At 36.3% G+C, this 22,921-nt stretch overlaps 3 protein-coding genes across 4 annotated transcripts; all 3 read left to right on the forward strand.

Moving 5' to 3' along the window:
* Positions 1 to 795: 795 nt before the first annotated feature.
* On the forward strand, positions 796 to 4,694 carry LOC115994275 (exopolygalacturonase-like). Its single transcript, XM_031118347.1, has 5 exons — positions 796 to 1,094; positions 2,737 to 3,057; positions 3,258 to 3,547; positions 3,804 to 4,032; positions 4,201 to 4,694. Exons 1-5 carry the CDS (start codon positions 876 to 878, stop codon positions 4,420 to 4,422), a joined length of 1,281 nt encoding a protein of 426 aa, XP_030974207.1. The 5' UTR covers positions 796 to 875; the 3' UTR covers positions 4,423 to 4,694.
* A 10,427-nt stretch (positions 4,695 to 15,121) lies between these two features.
* On the forward strand, positions 15,122 to 16,795 carry LOC115994610 (multiple organellar RNA editing factor 3, mitochondrial). 2 transcript variants are annotated; one of them, XM_031118808.1, is made up of 5 exons: positions 15,122 to 15,587; positions 15,670 to 15,767; positions 16,071 to 16,136; positions 16,245 to 16,511; positions 16,630 to 16,795. In XM_031118808.1, the coding sequence occupies exons 1-4, from the start codon at positions 15,220 to 15,222 to the stop codon at positions 16,478 to 16,480; spliced, it is 768 nt and encodes a 255-aa protein (XP_030974668.1). In that variant the 5' UTR covers positions 15,122 to 15,219; the 3' UTR covers positions 16,481 to 16,511; positions 16,630 to 16,795. The 2 variants fall into 2 exon arrangements, with proteins under 2 accessions (XP_030974668.1, XP_030974667.1); XM_031118807.1 differs by having other exon boundaries at positions 16,245 to 16,795.
* A 3,139-nt stretch (positions 16,796 to 19,934) lies between these two features.
* On the forward strand, positions 19,935 to 22,525 carry LOC115994611 (uncharacterized protein DDB_G0271670). The gene is made up of 2 exons (XM_031118809.1): positions 19,935 to 21,562; positions 22,179 to 22,525. The coding sequence occupies exons 1-2, from the start codon at positions 20,207 to 20,209 to the stop codon at positions 22,350 to 22,352; spliced, it is 1,530 nt and encodes a 509-aa protein (XP_030974669.1). The 5' UTR covers positions 19,935 to 20,206; the 3' UTR covers positions 22,353 to 22,525.
* The last annotated feature ends 396 nt before the right edge of the window (positions 22,526 to 22,921 follow it).

The following is a 22,921-nucleotide window of genomic DNA, read 5'->3' on the forward strand; positions in this document are numbered from 1 at the left end:
CTCTTTGGTTCAAATGGCACATCCTCAAATACAAAGTGTTTGGGCCAGGTCTGAAAGGGGAGATAGGGTTAGGGTAGAAGCGTAGTAGCATTTCTAACCAATATAATTAAATAAAAATAATAATAATAAAACCTGTACATTTGACTAAAAAATGAAAAACTTAATATAATTGTTGTTTGTAATCATATGACCTATTATGTCATTTAATCAAATTACAAAACCTATGATTAAAAATTTAAAAACATTGTGAATGACCCTTTTAATTTTATAAGTTGTTCTCAAAAAAATAGTAGTAATTTTATAAATAAGGAATTTCCCTTGAAACTAATTTAAAGGGAAATTCTGTTGAAATGTTGAAATAGTCTTTAATATGCTATATAAAATATTATCGTCTGCTACGTTTTAACTAATAACAGTGCAACAGAAAGAAGTTTGTTTCACAATATGGTGGGCGTAATTGTGGTGGGTGATCAATTTTGTTGCTGATATAGAGAGAGGTTGATGGAAGAAAAGTAGCTGCCTACTCCGGATAGGAACCCATATTAAAACACAACGCCTAAATCTATGGAAGCCATGCACGCAAAGCATCACTAATTTTAGCCAAGAAAATTAACTGTAACAACAAACCAACATTCTCCATGAACTTTAGACCTCTCATGAATAGACATTATTGGAAAGAATTAGTTTTTAGCTGAAAACAAGGTATATTAAATAAAGAAGACACAGAAAGAGAGCTTTATTCCCCCTATTAGTTCTTAGGCCTCCACCACCGGAGGCTTTTAAATTGAAAAAAAAACAAATAAAAAGGTAAAAAAGTACAAAAGAAAAAAAGAAGAAAAAGAAAAATCAGTGCTCTGAGTTTGAGGGTTCTTTCAATGGCCATTGCAGGAAAAGCTTGTACACTTACCATTCTTATCATCTTGTGCTTTGCATTGGCCTACTGTGAGGCTTATGCCAAGGGTGTGGTCCGTGGAGTTCCCGATACATTCCGTGGTTCTAATTTAGCTCGGCATGACGTTCTTGCTCCTGGTGAGAAAGTTTTTAATGTATTACAATTTGGAGCCAAGTCTAATGGAAGGAAAGACAATACCCAGGTTAATTATTTTGCTTGATGAGCTTTCATGTTTAATTTGGTTTACAAAATGAATGTTTAAAACCAAGATACAGTTATTCAAACGAATCATATGATTGAATTTAATTGTCACAGTATAAAAAATACATATAAATAAAACATTATGATTGAATTCAATTCGAGAACTATAACTAAGTTTTGTCATCCCGCTTTCATGAGCTTTTGAAAATTTTACACTACATTGCTTTAATTTTATTAGGTAGGTATATGGAGAAGATTGTATAAATTAAACCTAGGCCACAACTAGAATGTGGCTGTGGAACCAATCTTAGACAAAAGAGAGATTGAAAAATTTACCGTGAAGTTATTGGTGGAAGCAGTTTTAAAGCAGTCAAAATGTTCTACAATCACTGTCAAGATTCTTCCATTGATGACATTTTTAACAAGTAATCCCAAATTACGGGCCGACTTGTAGTATTATTTTTTATCTAATGATTCGTTCGACAATGACCGTTTTATTCTATGTTATCTGCCTTTTTGCTCTGTATTACGTGTGCCTGTCATTCTTTCTAATTATCTCTAATACACACGTTATTTGCGTAATTTGTGATGTTAAATATCATTTTTTAATTATCCAAAAATCTTGTGACTCTTTTTTTTAATATATATAATAAGAATCTTGTGGCTTAATGTTACATCAAGGTCTACTTTATGAAAGGTGCTAGACTTATATAGTTATATCTCTCATCTCCTGCTTCTTGTAAGCAAAACAAGAATATTCTTCTTCATTGTTACTTTTTTTGTTTTTTGTTGACTAGTGAATATTCCAAAATCTCAATTTTTATCAATATGGTAGTCTGTGTAAAAAGAAAATAATATAGAATGCTAATTTTGAAATTCGTTTAGGATTATATTTAATGGATTTAATCTAGTTTCCACTTTAAAAATATATATTTATTTTTCCAGAAAATCAGAACATTTTGGACTCAATCTTGAGACTTATTTACAGAAAACAGTTTCCTTTTCTTCTCTTTTCTTTTCTTTTCTTTTTTTGAAGTGAAATTTTAACAAAATATCTCCTGTTGTACAAACTTAAGGTGGAGATTAATTAAAACCCAACTTTTGTTTTTAATTTCAACCGTCTATTGAGTTAAAATTTTAAATAAAAAAAATAAAAAATCTCCCGTTAACAATCCACAAGAAACCAAAACCAACATGGAACGGACCCCAAATAGTCCATGATTTTCTACTTTACCAAATCGTTCTTACGCAATGAGAAAGTGATATAGATTGATTTTTGACCTGATCAAAGGAATTCTGTGGCTTTCTTTCAAATAATAATAATAGGTTTAAGGATACAAAATTTTGTACAACCGTTGACAACCTGTAAAAAAATTAATAATAATAATAAATAAAAGACTCTGAATTCTGAAAAGTTGTGAAAAACTGAAAAAAAAATTCATTAGACGGTCCAGGGATCTCACAATAGAATTATAGATTATAATCAACAAAATTTCAATGCCATGATGAACAACAAATTAGACGCATTTCTAAATTTTTTTTTTTTTTTTTTTTACTTCAATATATTTTCGTCATCAATATTCACAAAAAGTTCACTACATTATGGGTCTGATCATGATCTCACACACACACACACCTTGCAGGCTTTCATCCAAGCATGGCGTGCCGCATGCGACTTCAAGGGACCATCAAGGCTTCTCATTCCCGGAGGGAGTTTCTTAATATCTCAGGTTGTGTTTGGAGGGCCATGCGGTGGCACAACTCCCAAAGTTGTTCAAATTCTTGGGACCCTGAAAGGATCAACTGATATCAGTGAATATCCTGAAGCTTATTGGATCGTGTTCGAATCCATAGTTGGCTTGGTTGTTACAGGTTCTGGAAAAGGCATTCTTGATGGTCAGGGTGATTCTGTTTGGAAATACAATGACTGTAGCCATAGTAGCGATTGCCAGCCACTCCCCGCTGTAAGTTTCTGCACTATATTTTGTCACCATTTATTGTTACTCAACGAAACTTAAGTATATTACTTCAGTACCATATACTTTAAGTTCTTTACTTAATCACAAACAACATCTAACGAATTGTACTTCAAATTTTGTTCAATCATACAGTAATGCTGGTTTGTCTGTCCATTTATGTTTATGTTTCTGTTTATTTGATGCAGAACTTAAGACTCAACAAGGTCACAAATGGAGTTATAAGAGGCCTCACTTCCCTTAACAGTAAAGGGGTTCACGTGTTCATCACTAACTGCGAGATCATAAGGGCACGCAACCTTCACATAAATGCCCCCGCAGATAGCCCGAACACTGATGGCATTCATGTTAGCCATTCCAACGATGTGAGAATAGCCAAATCTACCATTCGCACTGGTGATGATTGCATCTCTATTATCCAGGGAGCCACCAACATTCGCATCAACAAAGTAACCTGTGGCCCTGGACATGGCATTAGGTATACACATAATTCTCATATACTTAGAAAGTTCTGCTAACATCTAATTTGTTACTTTTTGAAACCCCAAGATTTAATCTGTTATTTTTAAAACTATGGTGTTTAATTTGTTATACCACCTAAAATTCAAAGTTTGAATTGCAATTTTCCCTATTTACTTTGAAAGTGAATGATATAAATTATCAGCATATATATGTCTTTTCAATTGAGGCTTAGAATATTGAAAGTAAAAGTCCATTTTCTTTGTCAATGACAGTGTGGGTAGCCTTGGCAAGTACGAAAACGAGGAGGATGTGAAAGGCATCACTGTGAAAAATTGCACGATGGTTGGCACAGAAAATGGAATTAGAATCAAAACATATCCAGGATCGAAAGAGAGTTCAGCATCGTCCATGCTTTTCCAGGACATCATCATGAACAATGTTAAGAACCCCATTATCATAGACCAAGGCTACTGCCCAAAATCAAAGTGCAGCAACAAAGCGGTTAGTCTCATTCGCCATATTTTTTCCATTGAACAAACTGCCTTTGCAATTTAGAACTTGAGTAATTCCATTATCACCAATTTTTTTTATGCACCAATTACAACAGACTATATCATCAGTTATGAAAATTGTTGTGTCGCTAAACTATGGTACTTTATATATGTGCAGCCATCGAGCGTAAGGCTCAGTGACATTCATTACATAAACATTAGGGGAACCTCAAGCACGCCAAATGCAGTAGAGCTCTTTTGCAGCTCGCAGTATCCTTGCCAAAATGTTCAGTTGTATGACATAGATTTGAAGTCGCAGCAGAGGGGGCCGACTGCCGCTTCGTGCACAAATGCAAAAGTACGGTTTGGTGGAACAATGAACCCACCACCTTGCAAATAGGTGCCTAGCAGAGTTGAAATTACACCTCCAGCCCCTTTGACTCTATAAAAGTATCATTTTGTATTAGTATATAATGAAGGTCAATTGGGTATAATATCCCCATACACTACATATATGGACCTCAGAATGAAAATCGAAATCGAGAAAATATTCTTATTTTTGTAGCCTGGTTGTATAAGGAATTAATCAACTTATTAACCATGAGCTCGGAACAAGTTTGAAATTTTTATCTGATATAGACCTCAATTCCGAAATGGAGGATTAGATTTTAAGTCATTTTTTCTTTGAAAAATGCTATATCTACAATTTATTTTATAAATTGCTAATATAATGAGTAGTTTTTGGATGGAGACGGGAGATGCTCGCTTATCAAGAAAGAAAAAAAAAAGAATAAATTCCTTTCTTCTTTCTTCTTAAAGCAACTGTCAATCGAATAATGTTAAGTGACATGAGCGATGAGACTGCAACTTATTTTATAAATTGCTGATATAATGAGTAGTTATTGGATGGAGGCGAGAGATGCTCGCTTATCAAGAAAGGAAAAAAAAAAGAATAAATTCTTTTCTTCTTTCTTCTTAAAGCAACTGTCAATCGAATAATGCTAAGTGACATAAGTGATGAGACTTCCACCAAGGCATGGCAATGCTACATAATTATGCATTTAATTTTCACAAAATACTTAATTTACTACCAATTTTACTACAAAAGATTTAAAAAATGACATGACAACCAATATTATTGGCTGAATCCCTTATAAAAGAATAAACAAAATTGGTTGTAGCCTAAGGCTATAACATTGCTCAATAAAATATGCATTACTACATATTTTGAAAATTTATCAGTAGAATTATATGTTCTTTACGCTTTTAATACACATGTCAAATTTGTTTCAATCAGATATTATTTACTATATGATCTACAAGCTTATATTTTATGTATAATTTTAAATTACAAAAACTTACCTTTTAAACAATATATTGATAACATAGCTATTAATTTTTAATTTTCTAGAAATTTTACAAGTAAGGAGAATATAAGAAGAATATATAATCTAATAATAAATTTGTCAAAATTCACTTTCAATGAAAAGATATCGGTAAAGTAGGCTACAACCAAATTTTGTAACTAATTTTGTTCTAAAAGAATTTTTACATAGATAAACCTCAACAAAGCTCTTGAGTTCAAACAATACTTAGATATCTGCAATGTCATGGATCAAGTTTTCTAAGGCCCTAGTTCACTTAATCAAATTTGAGTCAAATTAGTGACCTTATTTTAGAAAGAATTGAAAGGTGTTTTGCTAATCCTTGTTAGAGGGTACTTTACTCGAAGGCCTTAGTAACTCATCATCCAAGAATGTTCTCTAATCACTGTCCTATGTTGGTTAATTTAACATTAGGCTTCCTAGACCTTTTAGATTTAAGTTAATGTGGCTTCATCACTTGTCCATCTTAAGGTTGCGTTTGGATAACATATTTGTTGCCAACTTATTTTACTATTTACCCTATTTTTGCTACTATTCATGGGCCTCACTGCACTTTTGGTACTATTCATAAGTCCCACTATACTATTTCAACTAACTTTTACCTTTATTTACAGTATTTTCAATAAAAAAATTTTAGTTTCAATTTACAGTCACCTTATTTTATTTTTTATTTTTATTTTTTAAAAACTAATTTTGTTAAATTAAAAAAATAAATAAAATCAAAGACAAAAGGCAAAAATTAAAATTTTTTTCCGGAATTTAAAGTTATATTTCCTACAATAAAGCCAAACCACTTAGTGTCAGGGTGTTGGTTGGTTTCCAAATTCTATGTCAATTTTTGTTTGTCATCCATTTGAGATAGGGATGGCAATTTTGCCCCGCCCCGCCCCGCCCCACTTCATCTTGCACAGGTTTTTCCCGCCCCGCAAAGGTGATGGGGTGAGGATGGGACAAGATTTTAGCCCCGCACCACAAGGCAGGGTGGGAATGGATTTAGATTTTTTACACCCACCCCGCATTGCTAAGGGTTATAATTGTAAATTTTTTATACACTAAAACCCTACTATTTAAACAAACATATCAATATTAACTTATTTTATTCTACTTAATATGATTTTCTGCCTTTATTTTGTTATGTATTATAATATAAGTTTTTTTTTTTTTCTTTTTTGTGATTGTCTTGTTAAACACTTTGATATATTATTCAATTTTTTCTAAAAATTGATTTGATTTGATGGGATAAATTTAGTTGTAATTTCAAGTATATTTTTATTAATCAAATAGGTTTCATTAAAAAAATTGTACTAGTTGTAGGGCAAATTAAGAAAAAGTTGAGTTTTATGGGGTGGGGCGGGGTTTCGCTAGGCCCCAAGGGGAGGGGATGGGGTGAGAAAATTTTTCTCGTCATGCAGGACAGGGCGGGGATAGGGCAAGATAAAATCATGTAGGATAGGAATGAAGACCCCATCCTTCGACTCCGCCCCGCCCCATTGCCATCCCTATTTGAGATGACTCTCTCCCCCTCTCTCTCTCTCTCTAAAAAAAACCATATAGAAGATCTATGCAAATATTAGACCATAGAATAAACCTCATGTTGGAAAGCATATAAGTTTATGTAGATATTGAATATATGATTCTCAAATAAGATATCAAAAAACCTCTAAGCACACTTAGGCCCCGGGAAAAAAAAAAAAAAAACATTGTCAATAATCTTTTGGTTAAATAACATTTTATGATGTTTTTAATGAATATATCTAAAGTTTGAAATCCTCTCCCTCACTTAAAATGTATTAAAAGAAAAACTCTAAACACCACGATAGGTATTTGTTTCTCTTATTTGATATTTTCTTTCCTTACCAACATGATATTAAGTGACATAAAGAGCAATAGCGTGGGAAACAAGATCAAAATAGCATTTTAATTGTATTTTGCACTGTTTTCTCTCTTTTTTTGAGAATCTTGACACTCTAAACGTGCTTGTGAGGCACAACTCACAATCACAATCATGTAATAAAGTAGCTATTAGTAGTTAGAAGAGTGAAAAAGTGGGAGTATAGAAAATGGACAAAGGATAGAAAAGTAGGAAAATATAAAAGATTTAATTTTCTTTCAAAGGTGTTTGGATGGGAAAATGGAAAAATGAAAAGATTGAAAACTATGGAAAATGAAGTTGATATAAATTTAAAATTATGTTTTCATGTCCACGTTTGCCTTTTTTTTTAAACCAGTGTGTTATGCATTGTTCATTGGCCATGAACAGTAAATTTAGGCCAATAAACAGTGCCAAACAATAATAAACAGTAAAAAAAATTATTTTTTTATTTTTTTCAGTTTTAAGCAAAATAAATTGTGTCCAAACTCACACTAAATAAAACAAAAGGCAACACAATTTTTTAATAAAAATATTATGTATGGACACTTCACTTTTATTTTAAATATATATTTTAAGAGCACAAGCCAAAAGGATCCAAAATTGATATAAAATAAATAAAGAAAGAAGATTGAGAATGAAAGAAACATAAAAATAAAATAAAGAAAAAGACAAAAAGTGAGATTAAAAAAAAAAACATAAAAGAAACCCAAAACCAACTAACAGTGGAATAAAAGATGAAGCAATTTTTTTTTTTTTTAATGCTTATTAGTGGGGAATGACAATTCTACCAAAAACACATTTTCTCCTTTTCACTTCTATTTTCTCTCTAATTCAAGTTTTGGTGGGCTTGGAGCGAAAAGAGTCAAACCCCACCATTTTCTTCTTTCCCCTCCTCTCCTAACCAAGCACCCCTCACACCCATATTTCCTCCAATTTTCCAATCTTTTTTTTTTTCTAAAATTGTGGGGCCCAATAATTTATGAGCCAGGCCCACTTGCTCATGGGGAGTTCAAAGGCCCAAGCCGAAAAAGGTAATGGCCCGGAAATGCAGCCGAGGACAGTTTCGTCCTCGGCAGACCCAAAGCTCCATTGAGGGGAGGGGTAAAAAAGAGATAAAGGAACAAATGTGGAAGGAGATCTAAAATATCTTGGGAGAGTTATCCTTACTACCCTTCCCAGATAAGACTCTGCACCTAACAGAACCGTATTCTCCAGCTTTATCAACCATCCCCAACAATTCTGGGATTAGACTGATGGGACAAATATCAGTCTTGTAAAGATTGACCCTACACGTGGACGAAGGACAGCTAACGCAGGCTAGTATAAAAGAAAAAGTAGGTGAATCTGGATAGGAGGCTCATTCCACCTCCAAAAAAAGGGACTCCATGGGGGAAAACATCAGGAGAACACCTGCACATCACAGAAAAACCCACCGTCGGGTAATCGAGGTAAGACCTTAATAATTCTCGGATCAAGTCCGAGGAGTCCAACCCCATAGGATGCGACACTGTAGGGATTAAATGTTCAAACCTAACTCCTCTTTCTATATGAATTCCTCTAAAATCAAGACCGGAACATCGCCCCGTACCCAACGGCTAGCTTTTCAAGCCCACTCTCTACAAATCATATTGTGAGGGATCTTTCATGTGCGAGCCCAACATCATTATTGGGCCGCAAAAGAATCGTGTCCTTACAATTGGCGCCGTCTGTGGGAAAGGCTTGCGCGTTGGCGCAGGTGGCGGTGGAGTCGACTCTCCAGCAAGCAGAGGTTCGTGAGGTTTCCTACGTCTCCGGCAACACACAACTGTTGCTCCGACATAAACTTCTGCTAGGGGCTATACCTTGCAGTGCCAACGGCACGGGCAGCTCTAGGGGCTTTTGGCCACAACCCAGCTCTCCCCGCCCTGGTCTAGGGGCTTACATTCGAAGCATAAAAAAAAATAAAAATAAATAAATAAATAAATAAATAAATAAATAAAATCTTACAAGTTTTGGACAGAACCAAGGCCTTGCATGGTCCTCGGACTCAAGCCTATGGGGAAACCAAGTACAAAAAAGAAAAATCACAAGTTTTGGACAGAACCAAGGCCTTGCATGGTCCTCGGACTCAAGCCTATGGGGAAACCAAGTACAAAAAAGAAATCTCACAAGTTTTGGACAGAACCAAGGCCTTGCATGGTCCTCGGACTCAAGCCTATGGGGAAACCAAGTACAAAAAAGAAATCTCATAAGTTTTGGACAGAACCAAGGCCTTGCATGGTCCTCGGACTCAAGCCTATGGGGAAACCAAGTACAAAAAAGAAATCTCATAAGTTTTGGACAGAACCAAGGCCTTGCATGGTCCTCGGACTCAAGCCTATGGGGAAACCAAGTACAAAAAAGAAATCTCATAAGTTTTGGACAGAACCAAGGCCTTGCATGGTCCTCGGACTCAAGCCTATGGGGAAACCAAGTACAAAAGAAGTACAAAGATTTGACATGGTCCTCGGACTCAAGTATGGGGAAACCAAGTACCTCATAAGGGACAGAACCAAGGCCTTGCATGGTCCTCGGACTCAAGCCTATGGGGAAACCAAGTACAAAAAAGAAATCTCATAAGTTTTGGACAGAACCAAGGCCTTGCATGGTCCTCGGACTCAAGCCTATGGGGAAACCAAGTACAAAAAAGAAAAGGACAGAACCAAGGCCTTGCATGGTCCTCGGACCCAAGCCTATGGGGAAACCAACTATTTAAAAAAAAAAAAAAAAAAAAAAAAAAAAAAAAAAAAAACTATGGCACATAAACCTCAAAATCCATCCAAAGAGAACTCCTCGTTAACAGTTGGGTTAATCCCTTAATTGCACAGATTCCCCGGTCTACCCTCGAATCCCCAGTACCAAAGGGGTTGATGCGACACGGTGCAATATATTACCCAAAAGCACAATCAAAGTCCCTCGCTACTCGGCTACCTTCTCGGACGAATTATTTAGAGTTTATCGTTCTCGGACATTAGTCTAGCATGCATCGCGCAGCACTCAGCAGTTATCCCGGTTAGTTCCAAGAGTTTAATTTATTGAGGACTACCCTTGTTATACTTGATAATATTTGTGAGTTTAAACCAGTAGGAATCTGTGTTAAGGCATTTTTCTACCCGGAATATCATTAAAGGCAAGCTCACATTTAATATTCATGCACAAAGTAGTTGTTGCAGAGAAGAAAAGTATGTATAAAGAAATAAACACATCTTTTATTAAGACAAAGAAACAGTACAGTGTACAATGAAAAGCTGAAACAAGCTTACATTAAAACTAACTGCGTAAGTAAAGAAAAATACAAGAGAGTGAAGATAAAGCCGAGGAGGTAGCACAGAGGAGAGGTTGGCTACTGCTTCGAGACATTATTCCTCCTCAATGCTTTTACACGCCCATAACTCAGGCAGCAAAAGAACCCAACTTGAGCCTCACACCGCTGAAGGAAAGGTGCGGGGAGCCGGAAGCTGAGGAGCCTTCACCAAAAATTTGCCTGCGACAAGGCAGAGGCGCTGGTGGCGGAGAATCTTTCTTCTGACACACCAAAATTCTGGCATGAACAGAACCTGTTTCGGATTTTGACTAAAAGAGGGAGAAACACCCTTTCCCCTCTGTCGAACTGGAATATTCTGTTGAATTTATGCCTCCTTTGCCCGTACATCACTCTTTTAAGTCTCAGGAGGACACGGCGCCTCTGTGGCGGAGAGAGTTTCTTTTCCCCAACCCTCGCCTCAAACATGATATACTAAGGGAGGAAGCTGAAGGACTTGTGCGTAGGTAAAGCAATTTTCTCTCCTATTTATTTAAAAAGATAAGATGGTGGCATTTAATTCACGCAGCGTCCTAGGGAATGCTACAGACAAAATGTCTCTGGCTCGATTTCCAACGCCGTCTGCAACCCTGAGATTAAAGGAGTCTCGTGAAGGTGCACATCGAACACTGGGACGCCAAAAAGTACCGCATGACCAAAGACTACGGGAATACCTCTTAATTTGTGGGCCCAGTAAATTCGCGGCCCAGGCCCGTTCAGCATAGGGGCCCAGGGACAGAACCAAGGCCTTGCATGGTCCTCGGACTCAAGCCTATGGGGAAACCAAGTACAAAATAAGTTTTGGACAGAACCAAGGCCTTGCATGGTCCTCGGACTCAAGCCTATGGGGAAACCAAGTACAAAAAATAAAAATTACAAGTTTTGGACAGAACCAAGGCCTTGCATGGTCATCGGACTCAAACCTATGGGGAAACCAAGTAAAAAAAGAAGAGAAAAATTACAAGTTTTGTACAGTACCAAGGCCTTGCATGGTCCTCGGACTCAAGCCTATGGGGAAACCAAGTACAAAATAAAAATTACAAGTTTTGTACAGTACCAAGGCCTTGCATGGTCCTCGGACTCAAGCCTATGGGGAAACCAACTGCTCGGATAGGGAAAGTCCTCGGCTCAAATACTGTAAATTGTTAAGGCCAATAAGAGTGTTAGGATGATGGCGGGACGCTCCGCTATTCGGTAGCCTAAGGGAGCTGTTCATTTTTGCGGGTGATATGTCTTCGAATAATTACTTCCTACACCACATAGAACATCCAATTCTAATCTCGGTTTTGTTTTAGGCAAGTATCGCTATTTACAGGTACGCATTGCTATGTCAAACAATTCTATTAAAGTTATGGTGACATCTTTTTATTAGCAAGTATTTTGGCTTTAGTTATCATTGATTCAAATGATATATTATTGTGCCGAGCAGCGCTTGCAAATTTGTAAAAACATAGACAGAACATGCGAAGTAAAATAATAACAACTTTTATTAATATGAAAAATCATTACAACGTACAAAGTGGGGCTCAAACAAGCCTATACAAAAGGTGAGCTGCCGAAGCAACACTAACATCTGCAGTACAGATAAGTAAACAGTCAGGTGTCTTTTAAACTCGTCTTCAAAGTCTCTCCAATCTCTGCCTCAGTATTGCTCATATCGAAAGAAGAACCTTCTTTGGAAAAAGATGAAGGAGAAGGAAGAAGAATTTGAAGAAGGAAGAAGAGGATGGAGGAGATGAATGAGGAAGATGGAGGACATGAGTAAAGAAGGAGGAGAAGAAGAGAGAAGAGATGAAAAGAAAGAAAAATGAGCAAAAGAGGGAGAAGTGAAAGCACCAGGAGGGATCTGGTGCTAGGAAGACTAAGAAAGGGAGGCGGAGGGGGCCACCAGTGAACGAAGAGAGGAAGAAGCAGAGACACTTAGTCTCTGCCTCGTTCCTGACTCCTAACACACTGGGGCCATATTAGGTATGCTCGTAAGAGAGCGGTTGGTTACGATGATGGGAATTCTCGACTCAGTCACGCCGGAAGTTTGACATGATGAGCCCCTGCTTCAGATTTTGGCTGAAAGGAAGGGGGGACAAATCTTAATTCTCTGCCATCCTTACCCTGACCGAGCCATTTCGAGCTTCGTTAGGACAGGGCGTTTCTGGGAGGGGAATGGTTTTTTCATTGCTTACTGCTATGGCGAGTGTATTTCAGGTTAAGGAATAACCGGAGAGTAAAAGTAAACTCCGGAAGGAATCTAAGGATTTCAAATCTTGGAGGGATTAAAGGGACTCGTCTGTGGGAGAAACGATTCTTGTTTCTCCTCTTTATATAGGGGACGAAGAGGAGAATACTTAATGTGTGCAGATCCCCGAGGAAATCTGCAGACAAGAATACACCCGTTTCGTCCCCCCACGTCATCAATAACCGTCAAATCTGGGAGGTCTCGTGAAGGGAAGATATTAAAGACGCGCTTCGGACAACCAAACGGCATAGGCGCATCATGAAGAAATTAAGAAGAGCATCTTGTAGACCGGTACACTTCTTGGGCAGGTGAAGAGTCGCCAGCGTCAGTCAAAGGCTGAATTAAGTGAGTCACAATAAAGGCTTGGTATTACAAAACCCCCCATTCCAACCAGGATGTTGGACAGCAGGGTTTTGAGGGGCTATTGTGGGGCCCAATAATTTATGGGCCAGGCCCACTTGCTCATGGGGAGTTCAAAGGCCCAAGCCGAAAAAGGTAATGGCCCGGAGATGCAGCCGAGGACAGTTTCGTCCTCGGCAGACCCAAAGCTCCATTGAGGGGAGGGGTAAAAAAGAGATAAAGGAACAAATGTGGAAGGAGATCTAAAATATCTTGGGAGAGTTATCCTTACTACCCTTCCCAGATAAGACTCTGCACCTAACAGAGCCGTATTCTCCAGCTTTATCAACCATCCCCAACAATTCTGGGATTAGACTGATGGGACAAATATCAGTCTTGTAAAGATTGACCCTACACGTGGACGAAAGACAGCTAACGCAGGCTAGTATAAAAGAAAAAGTAGGTGAATCTGGATAGGAGGCCCATTCCACCTCCAAAAAAAGGGACTCCATGGGGGAAAACATCAGGAGAACACCTGCACATCACAGAAAAACCCACCGTCGGGTAATCGGGGTAAGACCTTAATAATCCTCGGATCAAGTCCGAGGAGTCCAACCCCATAAGATGCGACACTGTAGGGATTAAATGTTCAAACCTAACTCCTCTTTCTATATGAATTCCTCTAAAATCAAGACCGAAACATCGCCCCGTGCCCAACGGCTAGCTTTTCAAGCCCACTCTCTACAAATCATATTGTGAGGGATCTTTCATGTGCGAGCCCAACATCATTATTGGGCCGCAAAAGAATCGTGTCCTTACAAAAATCATCACAACCTACCATACACAAATTACTGCTTGTCATGTCATTATGATATCAAAATTTCATCATCCCATTTTCTCAGCAAATGTTGTTTCCTCAATGAGAGTGTTATTCACAAATTCTTCCATGTAACGGAGAGGACTTAAATTGTAATGCACCCCTTTTTTTTTGGTGACAAATGATAATAACTAATGGAATTGTTTGAAAAAGTTATATCTAAATAAACAAAAAAAAAAAAAAAAGTTTTTTAAATTGTACTTTGTAAAAGTGGGGTTCAAAAGGGCTTTACTTTTTTTTTTTGATAAGAAAAAGGGCTTTACTTAAATGGGCAGTCACCCACAAAAAGTAATACTATAGTGTAGTAGTAGTCTAGTAGAGAAACTTATTCTAAAACAAAATTGATTCAAAGAATTAAAATAATTACTGAAATTAAGAACACAACAAAGTATTGAATGAATTGGTGTTTACCTTAAAACAGTTACAGCTTGAGAGAAACTCACTTTGTTGGACTCAAAATGGGGAGTTGGTTTAAATTATATTTTTTTTTATAAAAAATGATTTTGATTTTAAATTAATGAAAACATGGGGTTTAATTTAAAATTTAGACAAAAATGTGATATATACCTCTTTTTTTTTTTTTTTTTTTTTTTTTTGAGAATGAGATATATACCCTTTTAAGTTTGGTCAACTATCATTTTGATCCTATAAGTTTAATTTTTGTTATTTGCACTTGTAAGTTCAAATTTGATGTCACTGTTAGTCCTTCATCTATTTTCTTTAAAAGGTTGCTAAAATGTAAAAAATTATATTACCAAAATGACAAAAAAAATAAAACTCACAAGACCAGAGCAAGAAATTGACCAAATTTAATAGGAGTTATGGACAAAAAAACTAACAATAATAACAAATACGAACTTACATAACTAAAATGATAAAAATGAAACTTACATAACCAAAATAACATTAAACCGAACTTTAAAATGGTGTTATAAGTATTTTTGCAAAAAAATATAGGTGTTTGAACTTTAAACTTTGAAAAAAAAATTTTGAAACGAAATTTGGTCTTTTATTTAAATAATAAGGATAATAATTAAAAAATAAAAAACAAAAACAAATCCTCAAATGCAAAACCCCCCACAAAAATCCCAAAGCACCAAACATTTTCGGCCCAAACACAAAGAGAAAGAGAGAGAGAGACGCAAATAATCAAGTAGAGAACTGAGCAGCAATGGCGTACTTCACCGCACGGCGCAATCTAGCATCACTCCTCACCCGAACCCTTTCTTCTTCTTCTTCTTCTTCACTCTCCTCTCGTTCTCGCTTTGTTCTCACAACCCTCCTCAATCCCCAACTCCAGCTCGTCCCGGCCTGGTCCAAAACGAACCAGACCCGACACAAAACTTCCGGGTCGGGCTACTCGCCCCTCAACGACCCGTCTCCGAACTGGAGTAACCGCCCACCCAAGGAGACGATCCTCCTCGATGGCTGCGATTACGAGCACTGGCTCATTGTACTGGAGTTCCCCACTGACCCTAAACCCTCCGAGGATGAAATGGTCAATTCTTACATCAAAACCTTAGCCACTGTTCTCGGAAGGTACTGCTTTTTGTTTTTGTTTTTGAGTCACATTTTTATTTTTGTTTTGGATTTTTGGTTTATTTATTTTTGTGGTTTGTAGTGAAGAGGAGGCGAAAAAGAAGATATACTCAGTTTGTACGACCACCTATACTGGATTTGGTGCATTGATTTCCGAGGAGCTTTCTTATAAAGTTAAAGGTAAAATCTTTTCTGGGTTTTTATAAATTTTGGATTTTTTTTTTTTTTTTTTTAAAGAGTGTACTTGATTTTGTTGTTATGGGGGATTTAGGGTTTAAGGGCTTTTTAAAAAAATTGTTTTTTAATTTTAGTTCTTTACAGACAGTATCAGCAACTCAGCATATGATTAATTGTGATGGCTGCTTTGGGATTTTTGCATGAGGGGTTTAAGGGGTTTAAAGCTTTTTATCGGTTCCCATTTGTGGGTGTTTGATTGAATTTGGCTTAATTTTTTTTTTTTTTTTTGGGGGTTCTTTTGAATAGGGTTACCTGGTGTGCTCTGGGTGTTGCCGGATTCGTATCTTGATGTGCCCAACAAAGATTATGGAGGTGCATATTGTTTGAAGTTGAATTTTATTCGATGTTCAGTGTAGTAATTGTTTTTGGTATATGATCTTGTATTGTCTTGTACCTATCTTTATCTTGGTTTGAGTTTAGGGGATCTGTTTATCGATGGGAAAGTCATACATAGACCACAATATACTTCTGATATGAGACAGCAAGCAACTAGGAACAGGCCTCGCCCACGGTATGATAGGCGCCGGGAAACAATGCAGGTTCAGCGGAGAGAGATGCACAGACCTAACATGGCCAATCCCGGAGTGCCTGCACAGCAACCAACATCAATGGATAGTCAGAATTCAGCTAGAGTAGAGGGAGGAACTTCTCAATGAACAGCGGCAATATTAACAGGGGCAATCCTTGGTAATTCATATATTTGGAATTTTTAGAATATTGAATCAAAGTTTGATGTTGTATTTCTTATTTGATGCATAATGACTGGGTTCCCCATGTTCCATGTCAACTTATGCATATTATCCAGCATCTTTATGAAGACAACAAATGTGAATATATTGTAGGAATGCGCTCCCCTTCTTACAACTTCTACAAATAGAGTGTGTTATTCAGCAACACTGATCATGTACTCCTGGTCATAAACCTCTTTTCCTTTTTTGATCATAATAATGGTTCTCTATTTTTTTTTTTTTCTTTTATTTGTCATAGATTTGGAAACATAATTTAATATTTTTGTTTTATTTTATAAGTTCTTATGTCAAAGTGACCGATTGATTGTACTTGATTGATATTGGAATCATTCTGCTTCAGGTCTTCTGGGAATGGTGAAACTGTTAGTCATCTTTACATTCTTTTGTGGACATATGCTGTAAGGTCTAGGACTGGATCATGAATATTCAAGTCATAGCAGGGTCAGGGAGTGTGTGTGTTTTGGGAGTGGGTTTTGGGGGGGGGGGGGGGGGGGGGGGGTGGTGTGTGGTGGGTGGATGCTTATATCTCAGTGACATTGGTACATGTGAGAGCTGATGCTTTTTTCCTTTAGCAGAGACAACTATATACAAAGACCAAAGTAAAGCACTAGGTGATAAGATGACATTTAGGATTATATATATATATATATATATATAATTTTTTTGGTCCCAAGGGGTAAGAGGAGATCTGAATTAGTGATTTCCATTATAAAATGTGGCCCCATCTGATTGTTATTTGGTGAAACTGGGCAAGGTACATATCTATCTGGATTTTTTTCTTTTTTTTAGAAGAATTAAAGAAAATAGGGGGGAGGGAGAAATAGGTGTTTAGAGTTTTGAGGCATATATGTGGAGAATCAATGATTTTTTGGAAGCACGTTTTAGGAAGATTAGAGATGGTTTTGGTAGTTTAAGACCCTTTATATATGAAAATCGATAGACAAAGCTTCTGTTTGTTTTACACTTTGAAGCTTTTTGAGAAATTATGAATGAAGAATTTGCTGCAAAAGTCATTCTTTAAAGCTTGGATTGAGAGCTGTTTGTTACACTTGGGAAGGTTGGAGCTATAACTATGCAAGTATTTGGTCTTGGCAAGTCTATGTTTGCATCTCTTCCACCTGAAATCTCTTATTTGTTATGATAACCTTATAAAACCACCTTTATTAGTATTCAAGTAGAAATCACTACTATTTTGTTCAGGCTGCACTGACTATGACTTGGATGAAGGCATCACAGGTTGGCTGCAATCTGTTGTTACATACTGAAATTGTGGGCTTACCTATAAAATAAAAAATAAAAAATTGTCATTGTGGACTAATAAATTGATGTTTTGATCTCACTTTGGCATGTACTAATTGGATTAGGCTATAAAAACGTGTTTGGAAAGCACAATTGTATTTGTAACTACTCCTTTTGGAGTATTATGCAGATGTGGTTATTTAGTTGTATATGTAACTAATATCTAGGACAAAACTTAGATATGGTTATTTAGTTGTAGAACATTTGTCCTAATTAAATTTAATGTTTCAAGCACATAATTGAATTGCTTTTGATTCATTTTGGGAAAGATAATATTGTTTGTGCTATTTTGGTTAGTGAAGACAAGTGTTTGTGTTTAAAGTTTGTGTTTAATTGGGCATCTGCTCTGCTTAAGGAACGTTAACTTTCCCCTAGTATTTGTCCTGTTCCAAATAAGTTTCATGATTATTATACTGATGTTGTACTTTCTAGTTTCTAAGCTATTAGAAAATCCCTTTTGATGTTTGTGTTCTTGGAGGATCGAAGACACTTAATTCTCGAAATTTGGATGACAAGGTTGACCCTTAACAATATTTATTTATGGAGCTAGACAACGTGGAAATGGTTTTGATTGTCATTGTATTGGTTGATGAAGGCCGGGGCGTGGTTGTGAATTGTGATGGCACTAGCCTTACTCAGAAAATGTTAAATGGTTGAGTTATCCTACTATGGCGAAATTTAAAAGAAGAGCCCTCATGTAGAAGTTGGCGTAATCGTTAAAACTTGGGTCTTCAACTACATTGAATTCTCTGGCTAAAAGATATTATTTAAATCCTTATGATATTTTAAAGCTAGATCTCACAAAATATAGGGCTTGCTTGCCATTTTTCTATAGAACAGTAAATCTATGTCTAACACTACAGATGAACACAGCGGTTTTTCCTTTAATTTTATGCCCGAATCATGACAATTGAATTTTCATATAAAATTTATCTCGTTTTAGTCAGTAGTAATTCATCAAGTTATGTCTTAAATATCATTTTGGTTTATTGTTGGATGATTCTTATTATTAAGTGAAGTTGCAATAATGACTTTGGTAAATTAGATTTTATTATAAACTCAAAAATAAAAAGATTATATTGTTTTACACTTTAAATTTATTTTATTCTTATCATAGTTAATATTTCTTTTATTTGTTATTTTTTGTAACTATAAATGTATACTAAAAACTATCAACCTAAATAGAAAAAAAAAAAAAATATATATATATATATATATGTATATATGAGAGAAGAATAAAAAAATTTAATTGAATCTCAAATAAGATCGCTTGATAAAACTAGTGTATATATATATATATATATATATATATATATATATGAGAGATGTTATATTTATAATATTTTTACAACAATACAACAAATCACAGATAGTTAATTGTTATTGGTTCAAATTTAAACTTAACACTAAAATTACTTTTTTATCTTAATAATAACAATCAATAACAACCTGTCATTGAGAATTTGTTATAAAAATATTATGGATATATCATTTCTCATATATATATATATATATATATGAAATCTCACAAATCAACCGGAAGTTCATAAAAAAGAGTTAGAAAATAATTAAATAATACAAAAAAATTGATTATATAAAAAAGACTAATTTTCCCCCAAATGCATGTATTGCTTTACTTATGGACAAAATTTGTTACAATTGTTTTTACATTAGAAAAAGATTTTGAGTTTTTTTTTTTAACAATTAAATATCAATATTTGTTTATAAAATTATTTAAAGTAATATCTAAAAAAAATTAAATCATATTTAATTTTTAAGTACTCTTAGAACAAAGAGAATGATACTTTCTCCTAAGAGTTTTCAAAAGTTATTAGACCATTAAAAAAATTCAAATATGCCTGTAGTTAGCATGAAATAAAATTCAAGGTGATTTAGCAAGTGGTTTGTAAATTTATAATTTAAGGAGATCTGTCCAAAACCGTTTTAAAAAAAAAAATGATAAAAGTAAAAGTCAGAAACAAATTTCGGATATTTTTTTTTCTTTCACTATTTTTCCCCCAAAAAAAAAGAAAGAATAAATAAACATAATAATGATGGATATCTAGGATCCTACAAAAATAGACATAAAAGCATTGCCATTAACATAGCCCTGCTCTGTTTTTCTTCAATCAAATTCTCTCTCTCTTGCTGACATGCTGTGATCTGATTCTACGGGTTCTCTCTGCTCTTTTTTTCCGATCTATCAGTCTCAGGTACGCACGCTCTCAAATTGTCCCAGATCTCACTTTCGTTTCCCTCTCTTTTCAATTTTTACTATTACACATTCCGATCTGAATTGTATTTTCTTTCAAGAAAACCCAAAAAAACATAACCATGAATTCAAATTACGGGAAATCCAGCTTCGACTTCGATCTCGGAATCGGATCTTCCCGACCCAAATCCCTAAACGAACAGAAAAACCATTCCTATTCCTCTTCTTCTTCTTCTTCTTCCTATACCTCTTCGTTTTCCTCCACCCAACAACCTAAACCCGCGTGGCAGCCCAACAAGCCCTCCTGGACCCACCAGCCCGCTCCGACCCAACCCGCCACCCGCCCCGGCATTTCCTCCGGCCCCACTTCTTCCATGGTCGGTGACATCTTCGGCAAGACCTGGTCTTCCTCCTCTGCTTCCGGTTCGGGTATTGGTATCGTCGAAAAGAACCCGAATTTGTTCGGGGATTTGGTCAGCTCGGCTCTGGGTGGACAGAGCAAGACCAATTCCAATGTCCCTTTGAAGAACTCCACCCCATCGTCCAATAAGACCTCGTTTTCGATGGGAAACATGGCTGATTCATTGCCAAAGTCTGGTAGTTCGGTTAACACTGGTGGGAATTGGGGTTCTTCTGGGAGTTTCACAAGTGGGTTTAATGCTGGTTATAGCAATATCAATAGTAATACTAATAGGAACAATGATAATAGTGTTAATAAGGGTTCCAATCTTGGAGGCCCTTCGATTCGTAGTGGGGTTGGGATGAGTGGGATGAAGAGCTCTAATAAGGACCCATTTGGTTCTTTGGTTGATTTCGGGTCAAAACAATCCGGTCCTAGTGTTAATTCTGCGAGTAAAAGTAGTGTTAGTGGTAGTACTGGTAAGGTTAATGCTGGTGATGATGGTTTTGGGGATTTTCTGAATGCGCCCAAGTTTAATTCGAGCACAAAGACATTTCCTTCTAGTGATTTTAGCTCGAGTAATAATGATTTTATTGGAGTGAATTCGGGTTCTGATTCAAAAACGAATGATTTTGGGATCCCTGGTGTGGATTTCAGTTCTAAGAATCAGACACCCGTTCAGAATTCTGGTGGTGATCCGCTAGACATGTTGTTCTCATCATCCTCTGCTTCGGCCGGGGGTGCTGTAGGAGGACAGCAAAAATCAGAAGTTGATGATTGGGGGTTGGATACAGAGTTTGGAGGAGGATTTGGAGAACATGATGCGGGTGGTTCTACAACTGAGCTTGAAGGGCTTCCGCCCCCACCTGCTGGAGTGTCGGCTTCAATGGCTAAGAACAAGGGTATGGACAATTACAAGCAAGGGCAATATGCTGATGCGATTAAGTGGCTTTCTTGGGCTGTAATTCTTATTGAGAAAGCTGGTGATGATGCTGCCTCTGTGGAGGTTTTGTCGAGCAGGGCATCATGTTACAAAGAGGTTGGGGAGTATAAGAAGGCTGTGGCAGACTGTACAAAGGTATGCTAGTGATTTCTTCCTTTTCTTCTTTGTTTGGTGATTCTAAGAGATTTTAACGCATTTGATGTTATCTTGCGGTTTGTAGATGACTATTTGTGATTTTCATGTGAGTTGTTGAATCATAGGACCTCCATTTTTGCGTTGTAACTTAACTCTAGTAGAAGTACACTAGAACTAATGAATAATCTAGTTATGCTTAATAACATTCAGATCACAGATAGAAAAGAATGAGAATTAATGGGTGTGAAAAAGGGCATCAGTTAAATACACGATGGGTTTTTCATATATGTAATATGCTGCCTCTTTGATCAAAACTTGAATGCTGCTATCGACTGGTATGTGGCAGCGGCAAGGATTGCTGTTGCCTGCTCCAAGTCATTTTCTTATGTTGTGGGTAATGGTAAATGACCAATTTTAAAAAAAGATAGGCTGACAAATGGTGCATGTTGGTGTGTCACTCTGATTCATTGTCATGTAGACAACTGAATGCCGTATTTCTATTCTGCCCATCAACAGATGTGGATCTTGGTTCTTTCAGATTGATTAATGCATAGTCTATTCTTGATCTCCTTATTTCCCTGAACAAAAACCCAATAATTTGCATTTTCTTGTGTAGATTCTGGAACATGATGAAGCAAACGTGTCTGTCCTTGTACAGCGTGCACTTCTCTATGAAAGCATGGAGAAGTACAAGCTGGGGTCAGAAGACCTTAGGACTGTTCTGAAGATTGATCCTGGTAATAGGATTGCAAGAAGTACCATTCACCGCTTGACTAAGTTAGCAGACTAGAGGACTTTTTTTTTTCTTCACTCAATAGCCTTTATATATAGGTTGATACTTTTTCCCCTTACCATCAAAAATTTGTGGGGGCATAATAACATTTCGCCTGGATACGTGAATGTTTTTGAAGATTTCGCCCTTTGGATTGTTTCACATGTATGATGTATTTTTTATTTGTTTTACTGCTTGTGACTGGAAATGATTCTTTTTTGTTTCTTGAAAACTGGTTTTGAAATTTGAAATTGATTAACAGTGTGTATTTTTCTTTGCATACGTGTGGGAACAACAAATGTTCTGGTTAATGCCTGCTACCATATGTTTCTCTGTTTTATTCAATGAACCTCAATATGCAATCATGCACTGCAATGTTTTCAAATTTCTTACAAATTATGAATTGAGCACTATTTGTTTTTGGAACCTTATAGGCATATGCTAATATGGGCTAATATGCTTATTGTTGCTTTTTTGGTTAAGTCTTGGCATTTGTAATTCGGTTGTGAATTTTCCTTCAGTCAGGCAGCTTATATTTCCTGTTGTTTTCCTGTAGAATGCATCAATAATTCTAGGCTCGTGTTTAC

This window comes from Quercus lobata, chromosome 6 (genome assembly GCF_001633185.2).
Source record: "Quercus lobata isolate SW786 chromosome 6, ValleyOak3.0 Primary Assembly, whole genome shotgun sequence".
Lineage (NCBI taxonomy): Eukaryota > Viridiplantae > Streptophyta > Magnoliopsida > Fagales > Fagaceae > Quercus > Quercus lobata.